Below are 25887 nucleotides of genomic sequence, written 5' to 3'. Positions count from 1 at the left end.
ACAAACCTGTTTGTTCTCCTAGCAGTCCATGGTATATTCAACACTCTTCTCCAGCACCACAGCTCAAAGACATCAATTCCCTTTCTATCATCCCTAGTCACTGTCTATCCAACTCTATGACGCACAGCATGCAATTGCAAAGACTAAAGCCTGGATCAGGCACACCATAGTCTCCAGCCTAACGTTGTTGCTCTTCAGTACTCTGGAGAGGTCCCTGACAGCTAACTTTCCCAACGCAATTCATCTCTTGATTTCCTGGCTGCTGGTACCAAGAGTGCTGATTGTGGAACCAAGAAAACTACAACTGTTAACAATCTCAATCTCTTCAGCATCCATAATGCTGCTGCCAATTGGCCCAGTGGTGAGAATCCTTGTTTTCTTGATGTTGAGCTTCAATCCATATTGAAGGCTGCAGTCGTTGACCTTCTGTAGCAAGCGCTTCAGGTCCTCCTCCGTATCAGCAAGCAGGATTGTGTCATCTGCATAACACAGGTTGTGGATGATGTCTTCCAAATCTGATGCCACCTTCCTCCTCGTACAGCCTAGTGTCCAGGATGATCTGTTTTGCATACAGACTGCAAAGATATGGAGACAGAATACATCCTGCATACACCCTTCCCGATTTTAAACCATGCAGTGTCTCCTTGCTCTGTTCTGACGACTGCCTTTTGGTTCAAGGATAGGTTTCGCATAAGCACAATCGAATGTTCTGGGATTCCCATTTTTGTCAGGGTCAACCAGTTTGTTGTGATCCACACACTCAAAAGCCTTTGCATAGTCAACGAAACACAGACATTCCTCTGGTACTCTCTGCTTTCTGCTAAGGTCCATTTATTATTAGCTATAATATCCCTGGTACCACGGCCTCTTCTAAATCCAGCCTGCACATCTGGCAGTTGTGTTACTCCAGTAGTTTTTGGATCATTTTCAGCAGACTCTTGCTTACGTGTGACATGAATGATGTTGTTCAATAATTTTCACACTGTTGGATCCCCATTCTTTGCAATGGGAACAAATATCGATCTCTTCCAGTCAGCTGGCCGGGTAGGCAGTTCAAATCTAACAGATGCTTCAGAGGAGAAATACAGGCAATCTCTTCCCATGTGATTTACAGCCTCTGAAAACCTGGAGGAGGGTCAGCAGTGATTCGGTTCTGAATCTATGACAGTGAGTCTGAGATGGTGCTTTTTCCAAATTATGAAAAGATAAGGAAAAGAAACAAAAAAAAACCCTCAAAAAGAAAACAAAAGATAAAGAAAGCCTTACGGAACCATTCTTGGATGGTTTCTAGGAACGGGAAGGGTGGGAGAGGTGAGTGAAGATATTGTCGCAACTTTATTACTATTATTTGCTGTTGGGCTGGAACTGACTCATTGCTGACTCACAGTGAGTTTTCAGAGACTGTAAATGACACAATAGTAGACTGTCGATCTTTTTCACACGGGGCAGATGGGATTTGAACTTTGTGCCTCTTGGCTGGCAGCACAGCTCCTTACCACTAGACCACCAGAGCTCCACTAATTATCTATTAGCCTATTGCTAATTAAAAAACCCAGATGCTAAAAAACTCCAAGAGGAACAATACTTGCTCTCGCTAACGGATGTGTCACCCAGTTAAGGACTGGTCTCTGCATGCCACAAGGACTTCTTCCCCTGAGATCTTCTGAGTCTTCCAACCGTCGTATAACCTTCCTTTCCCTCGCCTTGTCTCCTAACCCCCTGCAGAGTCTCCAACAGGCCCCCACACACCCTTCTAGACTGCTCCCCACATCTGTCCCCCACCACAGGCAGCAGAAAACTACAGAGCCTGCTCTGACCGCTCCCTCTGTGACATCTCTCACAGTATCACAAACTGAACTGTCGCCCCAAACACGTGTATGTAAATAATGTCATGTAAAGCCGATTAGAGAGGACGAAGGGTGGGATGTCTGTGTTCTGTGCCACGGGAACAGACTCACGGCTGACCCACCAGTGCGTTTTCAGAGGTGGCATGTCACATAGGAGACTGTCTATACTTCTCCCATGGAGCAGCGGGTGGATTCGTATACCTTTGGGCTGGCAGGCCAATTCCTTTCCCACCAGGCCACCAGAGTCCCTCCTAAGGGTGAGATGCAACACCCAGGCCCCATCCAAGCCACCATCATCGGTCCCTGAGGTGTGGCCTATAAAATACTTCATCTTGAAAGAGATAAAAAAGGGGGGTGGGGGAAGGCTGAGGGGCAGGAGGGGAGAGTAATTTTGAATGAGTGACAACAAAAAGGGTTACATTAGACATTTTCATTAACCAATTACACTAATCAAGGGCAATTAGTGTTCTAAAACAAAACGTGTATGAAGGTCTGATCTGGCAGCTTTCAAACAAAATGTTGAAAAAGAACTAACAAAAGAGGAAGAGAGCCTTAGCCACCACTAAGACAGGAAGAGCTGGGACTAGAAGGCATCCTTTCAACCCGTTCCCTGTGCTGGGAAACTCCTCAAGTCAGGGGAAGAATATGACACAGAAATTTCTGAGGAATTCTGAAGGGAAATGCAGAAACAGAAAGCCTTCCTCTAGGGGATGAACCCTTGATTTGGACTTCCAGCCTCCTATTCGGTAAGAGAAGTCGCCCCCTTGTGATATCTGTTGTGGCCACACTTGAGAACCAAGACACACGACAAGGTTGGCCGCTGACCATGGCTGGCCGCTGACGGACGCTCCTCCCTGCGCTCCCCAGCTCTCCACCTAGTTAGAGGGTCTCGGCGTCCTTGCGTGCTCCATCTCTTCCCTAGCATGCCCTGGCCTCCTCTTCCTCCTTCTCCAAATCCAAGCCCAAGCTTCACTTCCTCAGGAGAACCTCCCTGACCTCAGGCTCTTGTGCACCACCTGCTCAGTCGGCCAGGGCAGACACATCATAAGAGAAATAAGATACACCGCACCTTCTGGACAAGAAAACGAGAGATCCTTCCCGACTCTGCGCCACCTTCACCACTCCGCTGTGCTTATACCACTAGAGAGTGAAGATTTTGCCCCTGGGTCAGAACTGACTCACAGCTGACCCCCAGCGGGTGTCCAAAGCTCCACAGCACAAGGGAGGAAGGAGACTGACCACCTTCTGCCCTGGGAGCTGCCGGTGCGTTCAAACCAGCAGAGTTCCCTTTAAGACCACCGAGACTGGAACTCTGAGTCCGAGTGATGTTAAGTAGTGGTGGCAGGCAAGACTTTGAGGGTCAGAAGAGAGAGGAAGGCGAGGTAAGTGAGCTTGGGGGGAGAAAACAGGATGTGACGACCACAGGGAAGAAAAATAACTGAGTGCAGCAAATCCTTCGGGCCTGAGATCTCTGCAGGGATCCAAGAGGGAGAGGCGTGCTACCAGAAAGAACAGGAGCAGAGGTGAAGGAGAATCAGGGACCAGCGGGACAGAGCGGTGGGTTCCCAGGCCATGGAGCAAGAGAGGCGAGTGCTGGCGAGCAGAGGAGCTGGCTCAGCCAGGGCAGTGAGGTCGGCTGGCCCACGGCGCCAGAGCCCAGCTCCCTCAGAGGCCCGGGTTTACCAGAAGAAAGAGTGGGGGCTGTTAATCATAGGGGTACACAATGTGATGGGAGGGAGGGGAAGGAAATGAGAAAGATCCAGTGTGAAAAACAATGTATTCTATCTTTGTAAAATAAATCAGTGTGTTAAAAAAAAAAATTAAAAATACCCTAAACAATAGAGGATGGCAAAGCAAAAAGGGCTTTTGAAGAACGTGGCTTCCGACTGGAGGACAACTCATCAACAAGCCGGGTTACGCAGCTGACACCAGCTTGCTGGCAGAAAAGGGAAGAGCACTTAAAGCAATTGCTGCAGAAGATCAAAGACTACAGCCTTCAATACGGGTTACATCTGAGCATCAAGGAAACAAAAGGCCTCGTCACTGGACCAGCAGGCATGTTGGAGGAACACTGAAACTGTCACCGATTTCATTTTACTGGGATCTATAATCAACATATAGAGTAGCAAAAATAACTAACTAACTAAACCCCTTGCATTGGGGAAACCTGCTGTCAAGGACCTTTCCAAACATCTAAAGAGGAAGGATGTCAGTTTAAAGAGGAAGGTGCATCTGATCCAAGCCATGGTATTTCCAATTGCTTCCAATGCATCGGAAAGTCAGACAATGAGTAAGTTTGACAGAAAGAGAATCGATGCGGATTGAAAAACAAAAACAAAAAAAACCCCAAACCAATCTGTCCTGCAGAAGTGCAGCCAGGGTGCTCCCGGGAGGTAAGGAGGGTGAAACTTGGTCTCCCACACTCTGGGCATCATGTCAGGAGGGGCCAGTCCTTAGGAAAAGACACCATGCGGGGAAAGGCAGGAGGTCAGAGGAAGAAAAGACGACCGACTGAATCCAAGTCAACTTCATGGCCCCTCACGACAACACAATGACATAAATGAGAGAGAGCAGTAGAGGGCCCAAAGCTCTGAGAAGAAGCCACCTGACTGATTAACTGTATTCTGGTTGTTTCCAACCTGAACTGTACGTATCCTGCTACTTCCCTAACCAAATTCACCAGCCTGAGTGCTGTGTGGTCACTGAAATGAATCAAACCCAATAAAAAATCCATAAAAAGCCTTCAGAGGGGCAGCTGGTGCAGGAACTGACAGAAGAAGGTGTGGAGGGTGAGGGGACTGCCTGCATGCGGCAGAAGCTGCTGGCGGGGATCCCACCGCCGCCTGCTGGAGTCAGGCGGGTCAGAGGCCATCCCCACACCCACTGCACTGTTTTTACAACCGCTGGCCCGGCGCCGGGGGCCTTTTGTCCGTATCTGTGCAGGAAACGTCCTCCCGATCATCGCCTGCATAGAACAACCCGTCCGTGAAGAGACTGCTGAGCTGTGTTTTGACGGATGGAAAACAGTTGTGGATGCACAGACAGGGTTGGTGGGGGTGCAGGGCAGGCTTCCCAAACCCTCCAGAGTAGGAACGGGGAAAAGTCAAGTGTCCGAGCAGCCTGCTTCTGGAAATTTACAAGGGAGAAAGTGGGGAGGTCCCAGGGAAGTCCCGGGGGGCTGCTACTTCTTGTGATTTAAGAATGGACAAATCTTTGGAAAACTATCTTTGTAAGCCTCCCCCATTTTAAGACTGGGCTAAACGGTCCCCTGATGGAACCAGAAAGCTAATTCTTCTCTGTTGGTGAGTCTCAACGTCTTCGGGCTGCTAAAAGCATCTTCTACCTCCTTCTGACCTCCGATGCCTTAACTCCCTTCCACACCAATACCTGCCCCCGGTCTTCGAGTTTCTCTGCCTGGTCCATCCCCCTCCAATGGCTCTCCAAACAGCTGCCACTCATCTCTTGACAACGTCAACAAGCAGGCAGGGTGACACTTTGTAATCTGAGTCCCTCAGACAGCTCCGGATGAAAAGCCCATGCACAGGGTGACACTTTGTAATCTGAGTCCCTCAGACAGCTCCGGATGAAAAGCCCACACACGGGGCTCCCCTATGGCACCACAAAACAGAAACCGAGCATCGTCTGGGAATGGGATGCCTACAATCCTTAGGAGCTCTGGTGGCTTACTGTGTTAGGAGTTGTGCCACCAAGTCAAAGGCAGGTGGTTCGAGTCCACCAGCTGTTCCATGGGAGAAAGCTGGGCTATCTCCTCCCGTGCGATTTACTGCCTCTGAAAACCTGCCGGAGGGTCAGCTGTGAGTTGGTCTGGCACACGGCAATAATAGCATGATGCCTGATTTCTGGAAATGGATCACCAGGACTTTCTTCCTTGTCTGACTCAACTAGGAAGCTCCGTGCTGTGTGTTCAACATCACAGCAACATACACTCTTCCCCTAGGGACCGTGCAAGTTGTAATGGCTGGGAATCGAACCCTGGTCTCCAGCACAGAGGAGAATTCTACCATCAACTGTCTGACTGACTAGAGACTAGGCCTTGAGTCAAGGTCATAGCTGAAGCAGAGCTGGGGTACCACCCAATATACCCCACCTCACTTCCCATTCCCTCCTCCACTCACCGATCACCCGGAGCCAGGTCACACCCCGGATGGTGCCATTGGGGAAGGTGGCAAAGTCGCAGGTGTAGTTGCCTTCGTCCCCGACCCTCAGTCCCTTAAAGGCCAGCGTGGCGTCCTGCAGATTTGCCCCGGAACCCTTCCCGATGGAGACAAAGGACAGTCGCTCCTGGCCTGGCTTCAGGCTGGGGAAGCTGGGGCCGTAGGCAGGGTGGAAGACGGCCACGTTCGGGGTGCCCCCTGCTGCGTCCAGTCGCTGCCACGTCACCTGGGAGATGCGCACGTTGTTGGATGGTGACAACAGTTGGCAGGGCAGCTCCACGGTGTTTCCCAGGACGCCCCGGACCTCGGGCAGCACGTGGACACGGACATCCTGGGCTCCTGGGGAGAGAGAAGGAGAGGTGAGACAGGGCACAAGAGGGGACGTCACTGAGGCAGCCTCACAGGAAATACAGAATTCCAACCCTAAAACAGGACTGGAGACACTGTGGGGAGACATAATACAGTGAATTATCTATCAGATCCGACTGGCACAGGAGGAGATTGCCCCTCCTTCTCCAGCAGAGCATTTGGTGGATTCGAACCACGTGCCTTTGTGATTGCAACACAGCTTCTTTCCACTAGGCCACCAGAGCTCCCCATCTGTGGCTTTTGTAGCTATAGGGTGCTCTCTGGTGGCGCAGTTTGTACAAAGCTGTGTTACTAACCCAAATGCAGTAACCTTCTGGTAGTCTGAATCCACCAGGTGCTCTTCAGGAGAAAGACGATCTATCTCCTCGCATGTGACAGGAGGCCCTGGAAACTCACGGGAGGGTCGGCCACACGTCAGTGTAACCACCACCACACACTCCCTCACTGTCTCACCTTTGGTCTCAAACCATAAGAAGAGAAAACCACATTATCCTCAAGTGAATTCAGTCTCAGCGACCCCAAAGGGCAGAGAACCGCCTCACAGGGTTTCCAAGGCTGGTGGGGTTTCCCCCCCCCAAAAAAAACCATTTATTCATTTGCCTTCCATAGTTTTAAGTATTATCTTTTTTTTTCTTTCACATCCGATGGGTAATGTGCCCAGGTCCTAACAAGGTTTACAAGTGGCACATGTCATATGAAAGCATGAACACCCCCAATCATCTTGCTCATGACCAGGAAAAGGATCTCAAATAGTACCATTTTAAAGTTTATGTAAGTATCATATAAAAAAAAGACTACTATAACGTTGTTAAGTATTTTTTGGGAAAGGATTGCCCCGTTTTCCTCTGGTGGAGCAGACAGGAGGTTTGAACCTCTGACCTCTGGTTAGCAGCTGGGTGCTTAATCACTGAACGACCCAGGGGTCCCTCTCAGCGACACACCTTAGAGGTAACAGTCATTATTTTGAGCGGATCTGATACTGAGGTGACCTCGGGGTGGTTTCGGTTCAGAGTTTGACAACTTCTCTCCTCTCACTCAGTCCTGTATTTCTGGTTTTTGTGGGTTTTTTGTTTTGTTTTGTTTGCTTTTAGGAATTTAAGCGAAAGCAACCTTTTGGCTGCAAGCCAAGCAAAAATTGGTCTGTAGGGACCTCTACATTAGTTATATATAGAACTCTTGTTCCTTTTCTAAGATGTGGTCATTAAACTCAGTTCTTGGAGCATGCCTTTCCTTTAGAAAATAAATTTTAAAAACCTCCCATTTGCTGTTGATTGGGTCGGTCTGCCAGCGACCCGACAGGGCAGAACAGAACTGTCTCCTCAGGGTTTCCAGTCTGACTTTTCCTGAAGATGGTGTTGCAAGCTGTCGAATCAGAACTGACTCACAGATGACCCTGCAGCGGGTTTTCGGAGGCAGTTAGGTCGCACAGGAGGAGACTGCCCATCTTTCTCCCATAGAGTGGCTGATGGATTCAAATCGCCTGCTTTCAGAACTGCAGCTCAGCTTCTTACCACTGGGCCACCAGGACTTTTTCCTTAGCAGCTAGAAAGCTGATGTGAGATCTTATCTGGAGATTACTCTCAAATGATTCAAGGGACAGGAGTTTAAGAGAAGTCTCAAGGAGGTCGGCAGTTTAAATCCACCAGCCGATCCTTGCAACGAATCTCCTCCCGTAAAGATTTATTTACACCCTTGGAAACCCAATGGAGGGTGGCCGGGGAGCCTGGTTCAACTTAACAGCAGTGGCTTCGGTATGATTTGAAGGGAATAAAATTTACACACCATTCAATTCAGCCCTTTAAAGCAGCTTTCAGTATCTCCACGGAGTTTGCAATGATCACCATGGTCAATTTCGGTACACTTTCATCACCTCAGTGAAAACCCAGTGCCCCTTCAACACTCACTCCCAGTACCTCATCCACCCCGGGTCCTTGTTTTTTACTGTGTGCAGTGGAGCCGTCAGTGACCCACAGTGACCTTGTAGGACAGAGGTCACTAACTGCCCCATAGACTTTGCAAGCCTGCACATCCTCAGGCAAGCAGAGTGCCTCAGTTTCCCCCTTAAGCATCAGGCGAGCCTGAACTGGTGTCAGTGGCTGGGTGCTTCAGCCACGGCATGACCAAGATGCTTCTCATCCTGCCGCTTAAAAGAAAAACAAGCCCAAGAGCCAATCTGCTCTGACGCACAGCATCCTCACCTGTTTTTTATTATGGTCATTGTTAACTGTCTAACCTCATGCCATAAAAAAGGAAAAAAATACACTCGCTGTCCTCGAGCTGAGTCCAACTCACAGCCACCCTGCAGGACTGAGAACTGACCCGCAAGGTTTCCCAAGCTGGAAATCTTTATGCAGACTGCCTCACCGCTCTCACCTGGAGCCACTGCTGGAACTGAACCACCCACCTTTCAGCTAGGTTCTCAGCTCTTTAACCAGCTGTGCCACCAGGGCCCCTTCCTTCTCTCTACCTCACAGCTGACACTCGAGTGGGTTTTCAGAGGCTAACAATCACATGGAAGGAGACTGCATTTTTCTCTTAGAGGTGCTGGTGTATTTGAACCACCAGCTTGAGGTTAGCAGTGCAACTCCCTATAGAATAAGCCACCCTCTCCCTAGGCTCTGGTGGCCTTGGGGTAAGAGGAGGGTCAGTAACGGGTTGCTTCCAACAAGATAGCAAACAACAATTGCTGCATTAACAACTATTTTTAACAGTCAGGCCGGTGAACACAACCTAGATGCCCTTCAGTTGATGAATGGGTGAATAGAAAGGTAATATACAGCCACACAGTAAAATATTACACAGCCATGTAAAGAAATGAAGTACTGGTCTGAGGGAAGCTGAATATCAAATTTAATATTTTAGCCTAGCAGCAAGACGCTGCACTGCAATCTCAGAGGTATGCTGTTCAAATCCACCAGATGCTCTGCTGGAGAAGGAGGGAGCAATCTCCTCCTGTACCAGTCAGATCTGATTTGACGGTACATGTAAAAAAATAATGCAATAAAAATGTAAAAAAAAAATCATAAAAAATTTAATATTTTAATAGTAGGCCAAAAGATCTATCAAGTTATGAGGGAGGCTTAATACAAGCTGAAGGTCACCCTGTGGCACTAAGGCATTCCCTAAGAGTCAACATTGTTCTTTCTATTAACTGAATCCCTCCCTCCTGAGATAAGCATAAAGATGAACTTGGCCTTATCTGCTAAAGATTTCCCCATGATCCCTTGTTTTCGTTTTATACTTCTTATGATTTTACTTTGTTTACCTTCCTTATGATTCTCAATAAATACTCAGAGAGGCATGGTTTGAGGCCTTCAGTCATGGGACTGCTGACCCCATTTTTGGGGGGTTTGTTTTTTTAATTAGTATTTTGTGTGTGTACCGTCAAATCGGATCTGACTGGTACAGGAGGAGACTGCCCCTCCTTCTCCAGCAGAGCATCAGGTGGATTTGAACCATGGACCTCTGGGACTGCAGTGCAGCTTCTTGCCACTGGAGCTCCCTTGGCCCCCTGTTTTTTATGCTTTCTATCTCATTCCTGGTTGTCTGTCTCATTATTAATAATTATAAAAATACTTAACCCTCAGTCTGCAACACTGGTCCATCTGACAAGGAAGTTGAGCTTCCAACGTGCTAATGACCAAACTCAGTCACAGAAGGCCCCGTGGTGTGAGAATCTGCTTATGTGAAATGTGCAGTGTAGGCAGATCTTTCGAGAGAGGAAGTTCCTCAGCAGAATGGATTTGACATGATTTATGACAACGGGCTTAAGCACGATGGAGATCAGGAAGCTGCAGGAGAGGGCACTGTTCAGGATGCTGTTCTTAGGGTAGCTGCAAATCGTAGTCAGCTCACTGGCCAGGAACAACATAGAGACGGGAGGTAGGTTAGTAGCAGCCTTGGGACTTGTTGTTGTTGAGTACCATTTAGTTGGAACCGACCCATAGCTGATCCTGCAACAGGCTTTCAGAGGCAGTTAATCACATGGGAGGAGACTGCCCATCCTTCTCCCACAGAACAGCTGGTGGATTTGAACCCAGCGCCTTTGGTACTGCAGCGCCACTTCTGACCACTAAGCCAAGGCCGCTAGCTACACACGGGGAGCTCTGATGGTGTAGTGGGTGAGGAATTTGGTAGCCAACCCAAAACCACGTGAATCCATCAGCTGTGCCTTGGTTTCAATTTGACGGTAATTAGTTTGTGAAGGTTTTTCTTATTACGCATTCTCATACGAGTCTCGGTGAGTGCACGTTTTCATCTTCCAGGTTATCGTTTATTTCCTTACTTCTAATAAAATCAGGAGTAAAGAGGAATGTTTCCCTGTCCCTCAAAGAAGTCCAGCACGGAGACAATCAGAGCACAGGCTGCCAGAGTTCAAATCCAGGCTAGGGTACTTACCGGCAAAACTCAAAAGGCATCAATTCTTCCTCTATCATCCTTAGTCATTGTCCAGCTCTCTGATGCACAGAAAGTAATTGCAAAAACCATGGCACAGACACCTCAGTCACTAGACTGACATGATTGCTCTTCAGTACTCTGCAGAGGTCTCTGACAGCAGATTTTCCCAATGCAATTTGTCTTCTGATTTCCTGGCTGCTGATACCAAGATTGTGGGAACCAAGCAAACTGAAGCTGTTAATAATATTAATAATATTAATCTCGTCTCCATCTATCATGATGCTGTCAATTGGCCCAGTGGTAAAAATCTTTGTTTTCTTGCTGTTGAGCTTCAATCCATATTAAAAGTTGCAATCTTTCACCTTGTACAGCAAACGCTTCAGGTCCTCCTCAGTTTCAGCAAGCAGGGTTGTGTCATCTGCATAACACAGATTGTTAATGAGTCTTCCTCCAATCCTGATGCCAGATTCCTCATCAAGTCCAGCCTCTGTTCTGCATCTAGATTGAAAAAGGTATGGAGATAGGATGCATCCCTGATGCACAACTTTCCTGATCCTGAACTATGCAGTGTTTCCTTGCTCTGTTCTGACAACTGCCCTCCTGGTCCAAGTACAGGTTTCACCAGAGCACAATCAAGTGTTCTGGGATTCCCATTCTTCTCAAGGTTAGCCACGATTTGTTGTGATCCACACAAATGTCTCTGTTTAGTCCATGCAACACAGACAGACATTCCTCTGTTCCACTCTGCTTTCAGCTAAGATACATCTAACATCGGCTGGCTATATAATAGCCCTCGTGCCACAGCCTCTTCTAAACCCAGCCTGCACATCTGGCAGTTCTGTTAAGGTGCTGTTCTAGTCGTTCTTGGAGAAATCTTCAGCAGGATCTTGCTTGGGTGTGATATTCGTGATACTGTTTTGATAATTTCCACACTGTCAGATTACCGTTTTTGAAATGGGAATAAATATGAAAGGCTTCTGGAAACCTGATGGAGGATCAGCTATGAGTCGGTTCCTACTTAAGAGCAATGATTTTGATTTTAACTCTGGCCATCAAATGCTGGCAAATAGTAATGACAGCTTGGACTCCTAAAGACACAGAGCTAGGATGGGGAGACTTGGTCTGACATACTCTTAACCCTTGGGGCATGTTGTCAGGAAGGCCATCCTTGGAAAGGACAGCCTGCTAAGGAAAAGCAGAGGACCAGCAAAAGAGAGACGGCTCACACAGAGCCTGCACCAAGCACAGCCGGTCAGTCAGCACAGGATCGGGCAGGGATTGTATGCTGTGAATCAGCTCTGACTCAAAAGCTCCGACCAGTAAATGATTAGTCTCTTATGTGTCTAGAATAGAAAGAGAAAGGAGGAAGAAAAAAAAACAACAAACAACCCAAGAATCAGAGAAGGAATGGGACCATAGGTCTAGCAGCCTCCATGAACAGGCCTCCTTTTTACTGAGACCAGAAGAACTAGATGATGCCCGGCCACCACTACCTAACACAGTGGCTCATGGTCTCAGTAAATGGACCACCATCATAAGGGTGAGGAAAGTATGGAACAGAATTTCAAATTCTCAAAGACTGCATACCGACTGGTCAGGTTCCACGGCTATGGCCCCAAGTTGCTCTTCCAACCCTGAATTCAAACGCTGCCCTGAAGTCACCTGTGGTGTTCACCTCAAAGGTGACCATTAGTGAGCCCCCTCTGGTTTCCAGCTGCCTTAACTGTAGACACACGGTCTTGCAAAACATCAACAGGTGCAGGTCTAGGATAAGAGAAGGTGTGCGTTTTCCCACACAGGGGCAGCTAGACCTGAGGAAAACTGGAGTAGACACTGTCAGCGAGACCCTGGGGAGATGGTGTTGCAAAGATTGTGGCATTGCTGTGGACAAACTGTGACAAGGTGTAAGCAAAGGAGCGCTGAGATAAAGGTGTTTGCTGTTAGTGCCGGATGCTTGAAGAAGAAGCTGACTTATAACTTGCTGGACGCTTGTCTGCTTGGAGGCAAACCCTGATGGATTTGGATTTAACTGCTAAATGGAGACACTGCCTGGCCTAATTGCAGCACTGTGTCCTGGCACTGCTGAGCTAAAGCCTGGACTTGTATTATGAGATAGTCTTTGCCTCCCCGACTCTCCAACTTCCTTCCCCAACAAGCCCCATTGTTGGTACCATGCCTGAGCCAGTAAGGAATAAATGCACCTGTTGCTGTTGCTCTAGAGGCCCCATGGGGCTGGGCTATGGGCTCTTTCTCTGCTTTCTGCTCTGGGGCAATGAGGAGGGGCTGTGTTATTCTTAACTCTCTCTGGCCCTTTCAGAGAAACGAGCATGGATTTGTGCCCCTACATCTGGTTTCCTCTTCTATGGACATCACCTTTATATCAAGTAATAGTTTAGCCCAAAGAGTAAAGATTACTGAGTATTTTTTTTTTGGCGTCCCTGGGTGGGCACGAATGAGTATTTTTTTAAAAAACATATGCCTAAGACCAAAGAGTCAATGTTGTTGTTGTGTACCACAGCGTCGGAACTGACCCACAGATGACCCTCCAGTGGGTTGATGTTCTCTAAAAACATGTTTCCAAGTTCTCACTCTATACTTCTGGTCACGGCACCTGGCTGTTAACCAAAAGGTTAGTGGTTTGAGCCCACCAGAGGCTCCCCCGGCAGAGCTGTGGTGGCTTGCCTCCTTTTATGAAGGGCAGATCTGCAGGGATCAGAATTGATGACGAAGGGTTTGGTTTGTTTTGTTTTTCCTGAAGCTTTGGCAGGGCCAGGATAAGGGTACAGGATCTCTTTCAAGGAGCAACTGCTGTCCAGGAAGGGTGTGGGTGGGAGCGTGCCCTTGGACAGACATGGAGCAAGGTAATCAGATAACTGATGACATGTCCCCAGGCAGCTGGTAACCTCTAGAGAAAAGGTGTCAAACACCCCACCACCACCACCACCACCACCACACTCTCCCCTCAGGCCTCAGTCTTATCGAAGAACTCCCGAGGCTCCCATTTGCCTCCAGGGTAAAATCCACCTCCATGCCCAAGGTCCATCTTTCAGGAAACCGCCTGCAATGGGAACCCGAGCCCCACCTTAGGAATCAGGGTGGGACAGGACAGTGACAATCCCAACCCTGTGACCTTGGCCTACACAGCGCTGAGAACAGCCAACACACACAGAGCTTCCACATAAAAAAATGCAGGAAAAATAAAAATTAAAGGATGGAGCTTTGGGGGAACACACCGGGCTGGGATCCCCTTTCTATAAAGCACTCCCTCAGCAGCTCTCATCCCAGCTCCCAGGGCATGACATTCCCTGGCTTCTCTGGGAAAGAAAAGGAAGAGCATCGGCCTGCAGGCCCCCTCCTTCCAGGAAGTCCTCCCAGCTTTCTTCCCAGTGCTCAGGCCCTCCTCTCTGTCCCAGGCCTGACATTCCAGGTGATAATTACTTGTTTCAATATTTGCCCTCCCTGCTGCAATGTCAATCCTTGGAGAGCTTGGGTCCTGCTTTCTTTCAACAGAGTTCACTCAGCCCCTCCTTGGTGCCAAGTCTCACTGACTACCCCAAAGACAATGTGCCCAAAGACAATGCCCTCTTCTCATGGACAAGAAGGGCAGAAGCAAGTAATCCAGAGACAGAGCAGGACAGGGCAGGGCCTGGGAGGCTGATTCCCCCCCTGCCCCCAGGCAAGTGGGAGCCACAGAAAGTGCTTCACCAGGCCTGAGGGAAGGAAGTGCAGGGGCTTTTTTGGGATACTTTTTTAGGACATTTGGAAGTACACCTGACCTTGAGGCTCCATGTGGGGGGCATTGACACTGAAGAAATTTAATTGGTGGTGGGGGCTGTGTCAGATGCTGTCAAGTTCACCGGGACTCAGCGACCCTATGACCAACAGACGTGAACCCCGCCCCATCATCATGTGCCTTCCTCACCGGCTCTGATATACTGGTGTCAAATCATCTCGGTGAGGGGCCTCCTCTCAGCCTGCCCGGATGTCTTTCCCCAAGGACTGGCCCCTCCTGAAGGAAGAATATGGCAGTCGTCCCAGCCCCACCACTCCCAAGCTTGACCACTACCTGAGAAACCTGATAACATCTAAACGAGTCAAATCAAAGACCAGACCAGACCATAGATCCTGATAAGGGTCTGAGTCTGATCAAAACAGCCCAAAGCTAACTTCATTAGCAATCCAAATTCTGAGAAAGACCATCTTAGCCCTCCACAGACTGCCCGTACCAGCCATTTCAATCCTGTCCATGTCACTTGGAGTCCCCTCACACCAGGTCGTTTCTTGGGACCATTTTCTTTATCTCTCTCCCTTACTCTTTTTTTATAGCTAACACCTCCTGACAACATGCCCTTGGTGAGACCAGGTTTCACCGTCCTTGCCTCTAAGGAACACCCTCCCAACATCTTTGGTTGTTAAGAATTACCTAAAATGCCAACCTGCTCATTGACAGGTCAGTGGTTCAAACCCACTGGCCGCTCCAAGGAAGAAAACTGGACCATCTCTCCTGTAACGATTCACAAGGAAACTGATGGGAGTCCCTGAGCCAGAAGCAACCAGATAACCGTGGACTTGTGGGTTTTCTGTATTTTTTGGTAAAGGGAGGAGGAAGTATGAGGTTCTATGCCAAGTCAGATGCTTGTTCTAATAAAAGAAAAAAACCAACCCAAAAAACAAAACAATAAACTAACCCCCAAAATATTCAATGGCCTCCTCCAGGAAGGCCTTCCTCTCCCCCTCAGAGGAGTGAGGCCCCAACCCTTGCAGTCGTTATTGCCACGAAAGTGACCAAGAACAGTGTAGAGCTGCCTCATAGGGCTCTTATGCACTTTCTCAGTGTCTGGGGGATTTGAACCACTGACCTTTTGGTTAGCAGCCAAACACTTCAACCACTGCACCACTCAGGCTCCTTCTAAGTGTCAAGAGCCACTTGTGCTTACACGCTACTCAGTATTTATTTACCAAGCCCTCGCCCCGTGTTTCCTGTGACCCTTTGCCAAGTGCTTTACAAATATTTATTTCTTTAATAATTGCATTTTTTTTTTTGCTGGAAATCAAGTAGAATGGCCCCATATGTAGTTTCAGAGGCTATAAAATCTTCATGGAAGCAGACCCCAACAACCTTCTCTCCCTGAGCGGCTGGTGGAGTCGAACCTTTCAGCTGGTAGCCCAATGCTTAATCCACTGCTCTACTTTGGCTCTGGAGCTCACACACAGGTCAAGGCCTGGTCTTTAGGCTGCCCTCCTGACACCTCTCTGCCCTCAGCTCCACCCTCTCCTGCAGGTTCCCTCTGTCTCCGCCCCACTGGCCTCCTTGCTCTTCCTCATGTCAGGCCCGTCTCACTACAGGACCTCTGAGCAAGTAATACTCAGGACAGTCACAGGGAAGCCTGGTGGAGGGATGTTAGGAGCTCAGCTGGTAACCAAAGGTCAGAAGTTCTGGAGACCACTTAGTTTGGTGGAAGAAAAATCTGGCACAGCCAAGGAAACCATCCAGGGCAGGACCGCTCCATCACTGTAAATCAGAATCATCTCGATGGCGCCTAACAATCTCCAGACAGGCCATGAAGACCACAGGCTTTGGGGCCACCTTCAGCTCAGGGAAGGAAGGAGGACTTCCTGGAGGAGGGGACCTGCAAGGATCAGATTCCCACGGTTCACTAATCGCCATCCCAGGGAGCTCTGGTTGCACCATCGGAAGGGTCCTAACCCAAGGCCATGCCTCTCTGGCAGTTTGGATCCACAAATGAACAAGGACATATGTGATCACGTCCCGTGCAAGCAGTTCAGCCCTAAGTTGTTTTCAATTCCATGGATATGAGTTGAGTTGATCTGGCATCAAAAACAAGGGCCAAGTCTGTGTTGCATAGCAACCGAAACTGCTGCTGCTGGGTGATATTTTGACCTGAGTAGGAAGCAGGTGAGCGGGTCCAGCCATCTTTCTGGTGTGGAGAAGCTGGTGGACTTTGAACTGCCGACCTCTCCGTTAGGAGCCCCAGCTCTGAGGGTGTAATGTGCCACATGGCAAACTTCCAGGGAAAGGTGCGCAGTTCAAATCCACCAGCCGCTCCAAGGGAGAAAGGTGCCCTCTTGTAAGGACTCCGAGTCTAGGAAACAGGGTGGAGGGTCACCGAGTCAGGATGGACTAGCCAGCAGGAGCCTGGGCTGGGTTTAGGTAACAATTATGACCCCTGCTCAGCTCTGAGGCTTAGGTAACAGCTGTACTCCCTGCTCAGCTCTGAATGTGTCACACCCAGGAGTCCTGACCAATTCAGGCGGGAGGACCCATGTGGGACTTCAGAGAGCTGCATCTTCCTCCAGACACCTGCTCTTCCACACTACCTATCGGCCAACGAGCTGACCCTGACTCCCAGTGACCCCCTAGTGTGTCATAGAAGAATCGCTCTGCACACCACTGTCCATGGCTGGGTTCTCAGGGGCAGGCTGCCAGGCCTTTCTTCCCGAGCACTTCCCTGGTGAACTCCAGGCCCCAGCCTTCCAGCGGGCCTGTTTATCACAAGCAGGGCCCAGGGAGATGACAAAGCTCACTGCCCTCGGGTCAACTCTGACTCACAGTGACCCTGTGGGGGCAGAGTACACACCAGGCTTGCCTAAGCTTTACAGAAGCAGCCGGCAGCGTCCCTCTCCGGTGAATCAGCTGAACCAAAACACGCTGCTTGTCACTGGGTTCATTCTGATGCACAGCGACCCCGTTAAGACTGGGTAGCAATGTCCTGTTCTGCTTCCCAGATGATCGGCATCCCTGGGAAACACCCACCGCACATTTCTACTGCAGTGGGGCCGGGGGATTCAAACCTCAGACCTTTAGTTCAGCACAGAGCTCCCACAGATGTTAACTCTCACACTTGGCTTCTTTGGGGTGAACTCCACTGGAGCTCTTTCACCCCAATGCTTCTGACCCTAAATGGCCCTTCCCTTATCAGCTGCTCTTTCCCTGGGCCTTGCACCATGGTGACCCCTTATCACATTAAAGCAAACTCAAACCCCACTGCCTATGAGGCAATTCCAGCTCATGGCAGCCCGCCATCGGTTTCTGAGGCTGTAAACACTTAACAAATCTATTCTCCTGAAGAGCAGCTGGTGGGTCTGAGCCACCAACCTTTGCCACAAGGCAGTCGGCCACCAGTTTCCTTTCCCATATTACACAGTAAGTATTTACGTCCCCTTATGTGTTGTCAAGTCAGTGCTGACCCATAGCTGACCCTCCAGTGGGTTTCCAAGGCTGTAAATCACACACAAGATTGTCCATCTTCCCCCTGGTAAACCAAACAGCAGAGTCCCTTCTGTGACATCCCGTCCCACAGGGTTTCCTGCCTCTTCTTCCTCGCACATAGCAGCAGCTGCTGGGTTTGAACTCCCAGCGCTTAGGTTAGCAGACCAATGGTTAACCCAGTAAACTATTCGCTGCTTCACACTGCAAACTGTGTTAAGTGCCTACTGTGCACCCAGCCCTGTGCTGGGCGGTGTTGCGGACACTGCAGGGACCAAGAGAACGTTGGGGAGTGCTGTCTTGGAGTTGACTGTCCAGTGGAGGACAGGGAGCCCAGCAAGGGGCACTGACCTGCAGGAGAGGACAGCTGAACTCAGTCCTAGAGAACAAACATTCATTGCCATCGAGTCAAGTTCAACTCATGGTGACCCCACAGGACACACGGCTACAAATTCTTTCACGGACGCAGACTGCCTCGTCATTCTCCCATAGAGTGGCTGGTGGGTTTGAACCATCAACTTTTCCAGTAGCCGCTTCATGCTTAATCACTGCACCACCAGAGCTCCAACAAACACCAAACAGGTGCTCAGTAAACGCTTGCTGAATAAGCCAATGAATCAGGTCCTTAAAATCCAGTGGTTTCAAGGTTTCCACCGTGAACTCTGAATGGCAAAACATCCTGTTTCTCCCCGTGGTGATGGGGGGGGGGGGGCTGGGCTCATGTTTAAGGAATTTCCACCCCAGTGGAAGATTCAAGGTGAAAACCTTGGAGTCATTCCAGAAGCACCGCTTCCTCTTTCGAACCTCATGCCAGCAGAGAGGAAATTCCAAAAGCCCCGTATTCCAAGCATATCTACTACCTGACAACCCATTTAACCCATCCTCTGCCTCCAAAAACAAAAACGAAGTTATCCATCGAGACATCGAACTCTTTCCAGATCACCAGGTCTTTCTTCCGAGGTGGAACTGAACTTTCATCCTTTCAATCAGCGGCCCAGGGCATGAACTATGTGCGTCTGCTACTCTGTCTCCAATCCGGTCTAACCTGCCTCTGTTACCCTGAGCCTAGACTACGATGGGGCCACCTCACCCATGGCCAGAAGGATCCCAGGCCACTCCTGTGGCTATTACTCAGGAGAAAAAAACTTAAGTGTTAGCACTGTGGTCTGTCCCAGTCACCTCTCTGCCTTATCTGCAGGTAAGTCTTCCACCCCAGGGCCTTTGCACCTGCTCTTCCCTTATGCTGGCGCTCTGGTCAAAGGTCCCCCAGCCTCCTCTCAAAATGTGGAGGCGACTGCCTCCTCTTTCTCCCAGGGAGCACCTGGTGGATTCAAACCACTGACCTTTCAGTTGGCAGCCCAACACACACGTATTACGTCACCAGAGTCAATTTAATTAATTGCTCATCGCTGATTCTCTAGCATAGTTTCAGGAAGCTGTAATTCACATGGGAGACTGCCCATCTTGCTGGTGGATTTGAACCGCCGGAGAAGGGCTTGCCTTTGGGTTAATGACCCAGTTCCCTAAGTACTAGGCAAGCAGATCTCTCTTCTGCTGAGTAGGAGCTACGTGAAATACTGAAAGGGATGTTTACGGAGAATCAATTATGCATTAGATGACACAGGCTGAGCAGAGGTTATCATGGTTTTTGGATTTTGTCTTGAGGGCACTAGGGAGCCATGGAAGGTTATATACACAGGGAGGGAGACAAGGTTAGCTAGGAAGATTTGCTGGAATGATCTGAATGGGGAAAACTGGGAAAAGGACCCAGAGGATGAGGGGGTGTTTGGATCATGTGAGGGGGATCCCGGGTGCAGATGGTAGCTTGTTTGTTTCAAGGTGATGCAGGGGGGAAAGGGAAGGCAATTGGACGGACAGCCAGCAAAGAGAGCCCCAGTGTCCAGGACAGAGTGGGTGGGTACCCTCCTCTGGCCTTGGCCAGCTCTGCTGTGGGGGAGGGTGGCGTGGGAACATAGGCCTCTTGCCGCTTCCCCTGACATGCCAACTTGCTGACAGCCTCAGGAGGGTTCAGCTGGGTCCCCAAACATGCTTCCTGTACTCCACAGGCCTGCAGGCTTCCTGTCTTGAGCACAAAGCGTCAGGGCAGGTGGTGTGAACCAGGGGAGCTTGGGGGACAGAGGGTCAAGGATAGGGAAGCGGGAGGTGTGGAAGGGAAGGACCCAGGGCTGAAGAGAGGGGGCAAAAGGGAGGTTGGAGTGACTCATGGAATCCCAGAGGAACAGGAGGCCCGGACTCCTGGGTCTGAGGAAAAAGGGAGCTGGGGCTGAACTCAGCCCAGGAATGAGATCTGAGGAGGGGAAGAAGAGTTGGATTTTGGGGTCTCAGAGAGCTGGGACCCTGAGTATCAGAGAGAAGTGAGCCTGCGTGGGTGTTGTGTGGAGAGAGGGGACCTGGGACCCCGGGGTCTGAGGGAGAGTAAGTGTGAAGGAGAAATGAGGACAGAAGGGATACGGGGCTGGGCCAGACTCTTGGGCCTGAAGGGAAGGGAGACAGGGAGCCCTGAGTCTGAGTGAGGAAGGGATGGGGGTTTGGATTCCTAGGTCTGAGGAAGAAAAGAGAACAGAGGGGCCCAGGGGCTGGACTCTTTAGGTCTGAGGGAGGAAGGAGCTGAGATTCTGGGTTGAAGATAGGGGGAGGGGACTTGGGAGCTCTGGGTCTGAGAAAGGTACTTTGCTGTCTGTACCTAGAACCTGAGGAGGAAGGACTGGGGCCTGGGCCCTGAAGGTGTGCCCCCCCACAACCTGGTTCACATCCTCAGGGTTTAGGTAACCACCCCCCAACCTATAAAACCTGGTGACCTCCCTCTCACCGCATGGCGTGGCCAGACCCCAGCAGGCCCTTGAAGCTGCACCGCTTTGAGCCCTGGCCCCAGCTGCTGCCTCAGCCACCTCGTTAATTAATTAATTGCATTCATCACAGGGTCCACCCCCGCAGCGGAAATGCAGGAGCCGGTTTGGGGGGTGTGCAGCCAGGATGCAGGACGGTCTGGCTGTCTGTCTGGCCTGGGGCTCAGACTCTCCGGCCTGGCTTCCCCAGGAGGTCCTGCTGACACAGTTACCAGCCCCACCAATTGGGAACAGGCTGCGGTTCCCCTTCCTCTGTGGGGCTCCAACCCATCTGGGGTGAATCTGCAGGATCTCTGGCCCTCAGCAATTTCAAGCCTTAATCTGTGTCACGGTCCAGGAGCCTGCCCCTTTCTCTGACTCCTAGAACACCCATCCTCCAGGTGGAGTAAACAGCTGGCATATGACCATCAGTGGTGGTCAGAACTCACCCATGGTAACACACAAGAAAGGCCTGGCAACCTATGCCCATGAAGATCACAAGTCAAGAAATCCCATGTGGTGGCACTGGGTGTGGGCTTGTTTTTGTTTTGGGATGTTTTCTTTCCCTTTGTCTCTCAGCGTCTCTTACCTCCTAAGTCTTAGGGTCTCTCTACCTTCCACGGACCCCACACTGTGTCTCTCCTACGTTCTGTCTCTCTTTTTAACTGGTTGCCGCACACTTTGAAAATTGACGACCGTGCTTAGAAACACATTTGCCGTCATTTGCGTTAAAGTGTTCCAACAGCTTTGTTGCTGTTAGGTGGAGACTATCCAAATCCGATTGACTCCTGTGTACAACAGAACAAGCCAGCCGGATCTGACACCATGCTCACAGCCTCTCCGGTGTTTAAGCCCATTACTGGGCCATAATCTATCTTGCCGAAGGTCTTCCGCTCTTTCAATGACCCTCTACAGCACTCAAACTCAAAGAGCTCATGGCTGACCCGCCAGCAGGTTTTCGGGGGGCTGTAAATCACACGGGAGAAGACTACCCATCTTTCTCCAGGGGATTGGGTGGTGGGTTTGAACCTCTGGAGAAGTGCTGCCTTTGGGATCGCTGCTCACACCCATCAGGGCACGTCTGCAGCTTTCTAGCGACGTCACCGACAATTTTAGAAGCCTGGCAGCATAATGCGTAACATATTCTGCTGCTGGTCGGCAGTTCAAATCCCAAAGTGCTCCACAGAAGAAAGGAAGGTAATCTTCTCCCTTAATAATTTACAGCTGCAGAAACCCGACAGAGGACTGCAATGAGTCAGACACAACTAAGAGCAGTGAGTTTGTGGACTAAATCATATTTCCCAAAAAGATGTGTCAGCTTGGCCAGGCCCAGGTCCAGCAGTTGTGCGAAGATGTAACTTGGCATTTATAAAGAGGTCACCATCCCTAGATGCTCAGATGTGATGTGAAGAGAATATGGTGGAATACGAATGCCCTTCCTCAGGCTACAACTTGTCCATAACTCATTTTCGATAAAAGGTGTTGCCCTGGGGTTTGGCCTGTTATCACCTTTTCTATTTTTAAGTAAACACACAGCCCACAGACACTCAAAGGAGATAAGGACCTTACCTGAGAAGACAAAGAGTGCTTTCCCCTAGAGCTCCTGACCCTTTAACCTCCAAAAAGCGGACTTGTGCTGCCAACACAATGGTACATGGTTCAAATCCACTAACTGCTCTGCAGGAGAGAAAGACGGGCCATAGCCTAGCCTAAAATTTACACGCTCTGAAAACCTGCTGGAGGCCAGCTACAGGTCAGTTCTGACTCCCTCATCGGTACAAGACAAAAGAAGCAAACTGTATTAGGAACTCCGATGGAGAAAGATGGGCAATCTCCTCCTGTGCAATTTACAGGCTCTGAAAGGCCACTGGAGGATCTGCTTTGAGTCGGTTCCAACACGAGGCAGTGAGTGAGCCTCTTCAACTCAGAGAGGACATTTCTGTGTGTGAAAGGCAACCCTCTGTGCTATCTCTGTGTATCATCACTAAGTAACTAAGACAGTATGTTTTCATTCATCCAAGCCCAGCTGCCCTCAGTTCATCTCCCCTTTTCTGACACTTGAGGTCATGGACATTAGGGGATGTGGTCTCCCAGGCTCTGCACTCTGGCTTTCTGCACTGGATCTGGATGGACTGTAACCTTTCCAGCTCTCTGGTTAACATCTCTTGGGGTCCTGGCTTGTGTCTTTGACCTGGGTCTCTAAGGCTCGTCTGTGATAAAACTGTCCTCTCTGCCTGAGCTATGGCTGGGCCCCCTCTTCTTCTCCTCCCCCTCTTGCTCCACTTCTCAGCCTCACCAGACATTAAAAATGTAACAGCATTCCGGGTGGGGGAGGCTGGCCCCGGGGACGTCTCCCTGTGCCTCCGATGTCCACCAATCCCCTCAGCCTCCATCCCGCAGGCCTTGAGGCCCGACTGGGCCCCGACCTCCCTGCCTGTCACCAAGCCTTAGGTTTCCCTCCGTCAGCCTGTGTCTCTGTGCAGCACACCACCCCCATCTCTGTACGTGCCTTTGGTCCCATCCCTAAATTCAGTTCCCATCTCACCTCAACCTTCCGAGTCCACATCCTTGCATCTCTATCCTCGCCTGCATCCCTAATCTGCCCCCCCCCCCCACTTCTCTGCCTGGACTTCCTCCTTAACTAGAGGAGACCTGCAGTCCTTTCTCCCCAGCCCTGTCGGAGGCAGTGGAGGGGCAAAAAGAGCTTGAGGGGAAGGAAGAAGATAGATGAGGAAAGGCAGAAGACGGCACCTACCTGGCCTAGATGGGCTACCAGAGCCCTCTCAAGGCCCAGAAAGGGAAGGAGGAGGAGGTGAAGACAAGTGAAAAGAGATATTTGAAAAGACCAAGACACCAGGAGCTCTGGAGAGTAATGGAGGGAAAGGGGGGAACCAGAGCAGGAAGGGGAAACAGCGGCCAATTTCAGCCTCAGAGGAAGAGGTCCCAGGGTCAGTTAAGGGGAGAGTCCCCTCTCAGGTGCCTTCACACGAGCCTTCATGAACCTTCCCACGCCTTAAAGGGAAAAGTTATTTTTACTAAGGAGGAAAAGTAGGCTTCCATTCAGCAGACCCGGGGGAGCTCAACTCCCCTAGAACTGGTTGTGGGACCTTGGAGGTGGCTGGACAAGGCGGCTTTTCTTTTTTGAGCTTTCCTAACTTGAAAAACCTGAGTTAGGAACAGGACCTGTCTTCTAGAGCAGTCTATGAAAACCCTCTAGAACCTTCCATGAGAAAGGCGGGTGAATAATGAGAGTTCATGGGGGGGAGGGGAGGGACTCAGACACAGCCCCTGACGCAAAGTCCCCTTCCTGGGGGAGGAGGAATGAGACCAGTGAGCTAGTGGGGACCCCCCCACATTCCCTTGCACGCTCTTCTGAGAAAACCTTTGGGAAACCCCAGCGTTTGGAGGTTTCGGCTGGGAATAAACAGTTGGGTCACCTGCAGGGGGCGGAGCCGGCGCTTCCTTCACCTGTTCCAGCCCCTCCCTCTCCAGGGGCCCTCGCCCCCCGGGGCGGGACGGGACCCAGGGGGGAGGGCAGCCGGCTGAGCCCGGGGAGAGGCTGGAGGGGGGGATTAGGGCGGCTCCGATCGGCCACCTCCCGCAGCTCCGAGGACAAAGGCGAGGCAAAGAGGAAAGATAAGGTCCCGAAACCTGGATCAGGAACCTGCAACCGGCTCGTCGAAAGTGAAACCGGGAAAAGTTCCCGGGGGACGTCCCCGCCGCCCGCTCACACTGGGTTTTCGGAAAGGGCTCCCCAGCTCCGGTCTCCCTGCCCGACCTAGGAGCCAGCGACTGAGTCCTTGCCCACAGTTATATTAGGATCTCGGATCAGAGTCCTGCCCCCAATAAAATCCCAAGCCCAGGACGGAGAGACCCTCCATATTCGTCGAAAAGCCAAGAGAATTCCCTACCCACCAGCAAACCTGGACTCCGCACGATCGAAACCCTTTAACTCCAGTTATCCTGGACCCCAGTAAACAACACCCCCTCCCCCAGGACAAGGAAGTCTGGAGCTCACGACTATGAGCCCCTCTGCCCCCCGTTCAACCTGGTCTGTATCCCATTAAACAGAAACCCCGCTCATCATTCCACCTGGACGCTCATCATTCCACCTGGACCCTAGGAGACAAGAGACCTTGGCCCCGAATTTTTCTGGACCCTTAGATCTCTTGCTCGGCGCCCTCAGTTCTTTGAAACCTGGGGTTGGGTGTCCCTTCACCCTCCTTCCTCTAGGTCGCCCGAACTCTCTCCTTAGACCCTCCCGAAGACCTCAAGTCAAACTCGCCGCCCTTGCTCTTGGGGTTCGCCATCAGGCTCCCTAACCTCGACCCTCTAAGGGCCTCAGACGCTCAGCCTGGGAGAAAAGAAAAGGGGGGGGTGGTCTCGCCTCATCCTCGCGACCCTCCGGCGGGGGGCGGGAGGCACATTCCCTACATTCCAGAGTGGGGAAGCGGAGACAGAAACCCAGACCCGGGTAAACGGATCGGCGCGGGGTGGGGAGGGGGCGCGGGGCCTCCGGCCGACCTAAGATTTAACCCTTCCGGAGGCGGGATCGGAGGAAGGGGGAGAGGAGGGCCCGAAGTTAGGATTAAGAATGTGGGGGAGCGGAAAGCTAAGCAAGGAGTATACTGGCAGGGGGCCCGAGAGAGGGGTCTGGGGAGGGGGGTGGGGAGAGCGAAGAGTGAAGGATGGGGGAGGGTCTCCGCGGCCGACGGCGCTCTCACCGGTTTCCCAGAAATGTAATAGCAGCAGCAGCAACAGTAGGAGCGGTGGCGACAATTTCGACGGCGGGAGGGCTGCGGCCCGGGCCATGGAGGGCCCGGGAAGGTACTGGACCCTGGAAGGGGACCACGGGCCACTATGCGAGCGCCGGTTCGGTGGGCGGGGAAGCAGGTGCCTTAGGAGCTCCGGCTCCAGGCCGGTCAAGGCGCGCTCAACCTTCCCGTCTCCGCGGCCCCGGCCCCAGGCTCCGCTTCGGCCGTTCGTTGACGTCACTGTACCCACCCCTTTGCTCTCCGCCCCGC

The 25887-nt window shown here is 50.9% G+C and overlaps 1 protein-coding gene across 1 annotated transcript in view; it reads right to left on the bottom strand.

Annotated features, from left to right (window-relative positions):
• The window catches only part of PVRL2 (poliovirus receptor-related 2 (herpesvirus entry mediator B)), a 47160-nt gene extending 21485 nt beyond the window's left edge, over nt 1–25675 (bottom strand). Inside the window, exons 1-2 of the mRNA XM_006901260.1 lie at nt 25588–25675; nt 5984–6361 (exon numbers count right to left, since the gene is read on the bottom strand). Of these exons, the coding sequence (XP_006901322.1) occupies nt 5984–6361; nt 25588–25675 (466 nt within the window). The remainder of the gene's footprint in view (nt 1–5983; nt 6362–25587) is intronic.
• Nucleotides 25676–25887: the final 212 nt, after the last annotated feature.

This window comes from Elephantulus edwardii, unplaced genomic scaffold (assembly GCF_000299155.1).
Source record: "Elephantulus edwardii isolate Elephantulus edwardi_28Jun2011 unplaced genomic scaffold, EleEdw1.0 scaffold00315, whole genome shotgun sequence".
NCBI classification, from domain to species: Eukaryota; Metazoa; Chordata; class Mammalia; order Macroscelidea; family Macroscelididae; genus Elephantulus; species Elephantulus edwardii.
The sequence above is the reverse complement of the archived record's forward strand: the minus strand, read 5'-3'. Positions and strand labels throughout refer to the sequence as shown.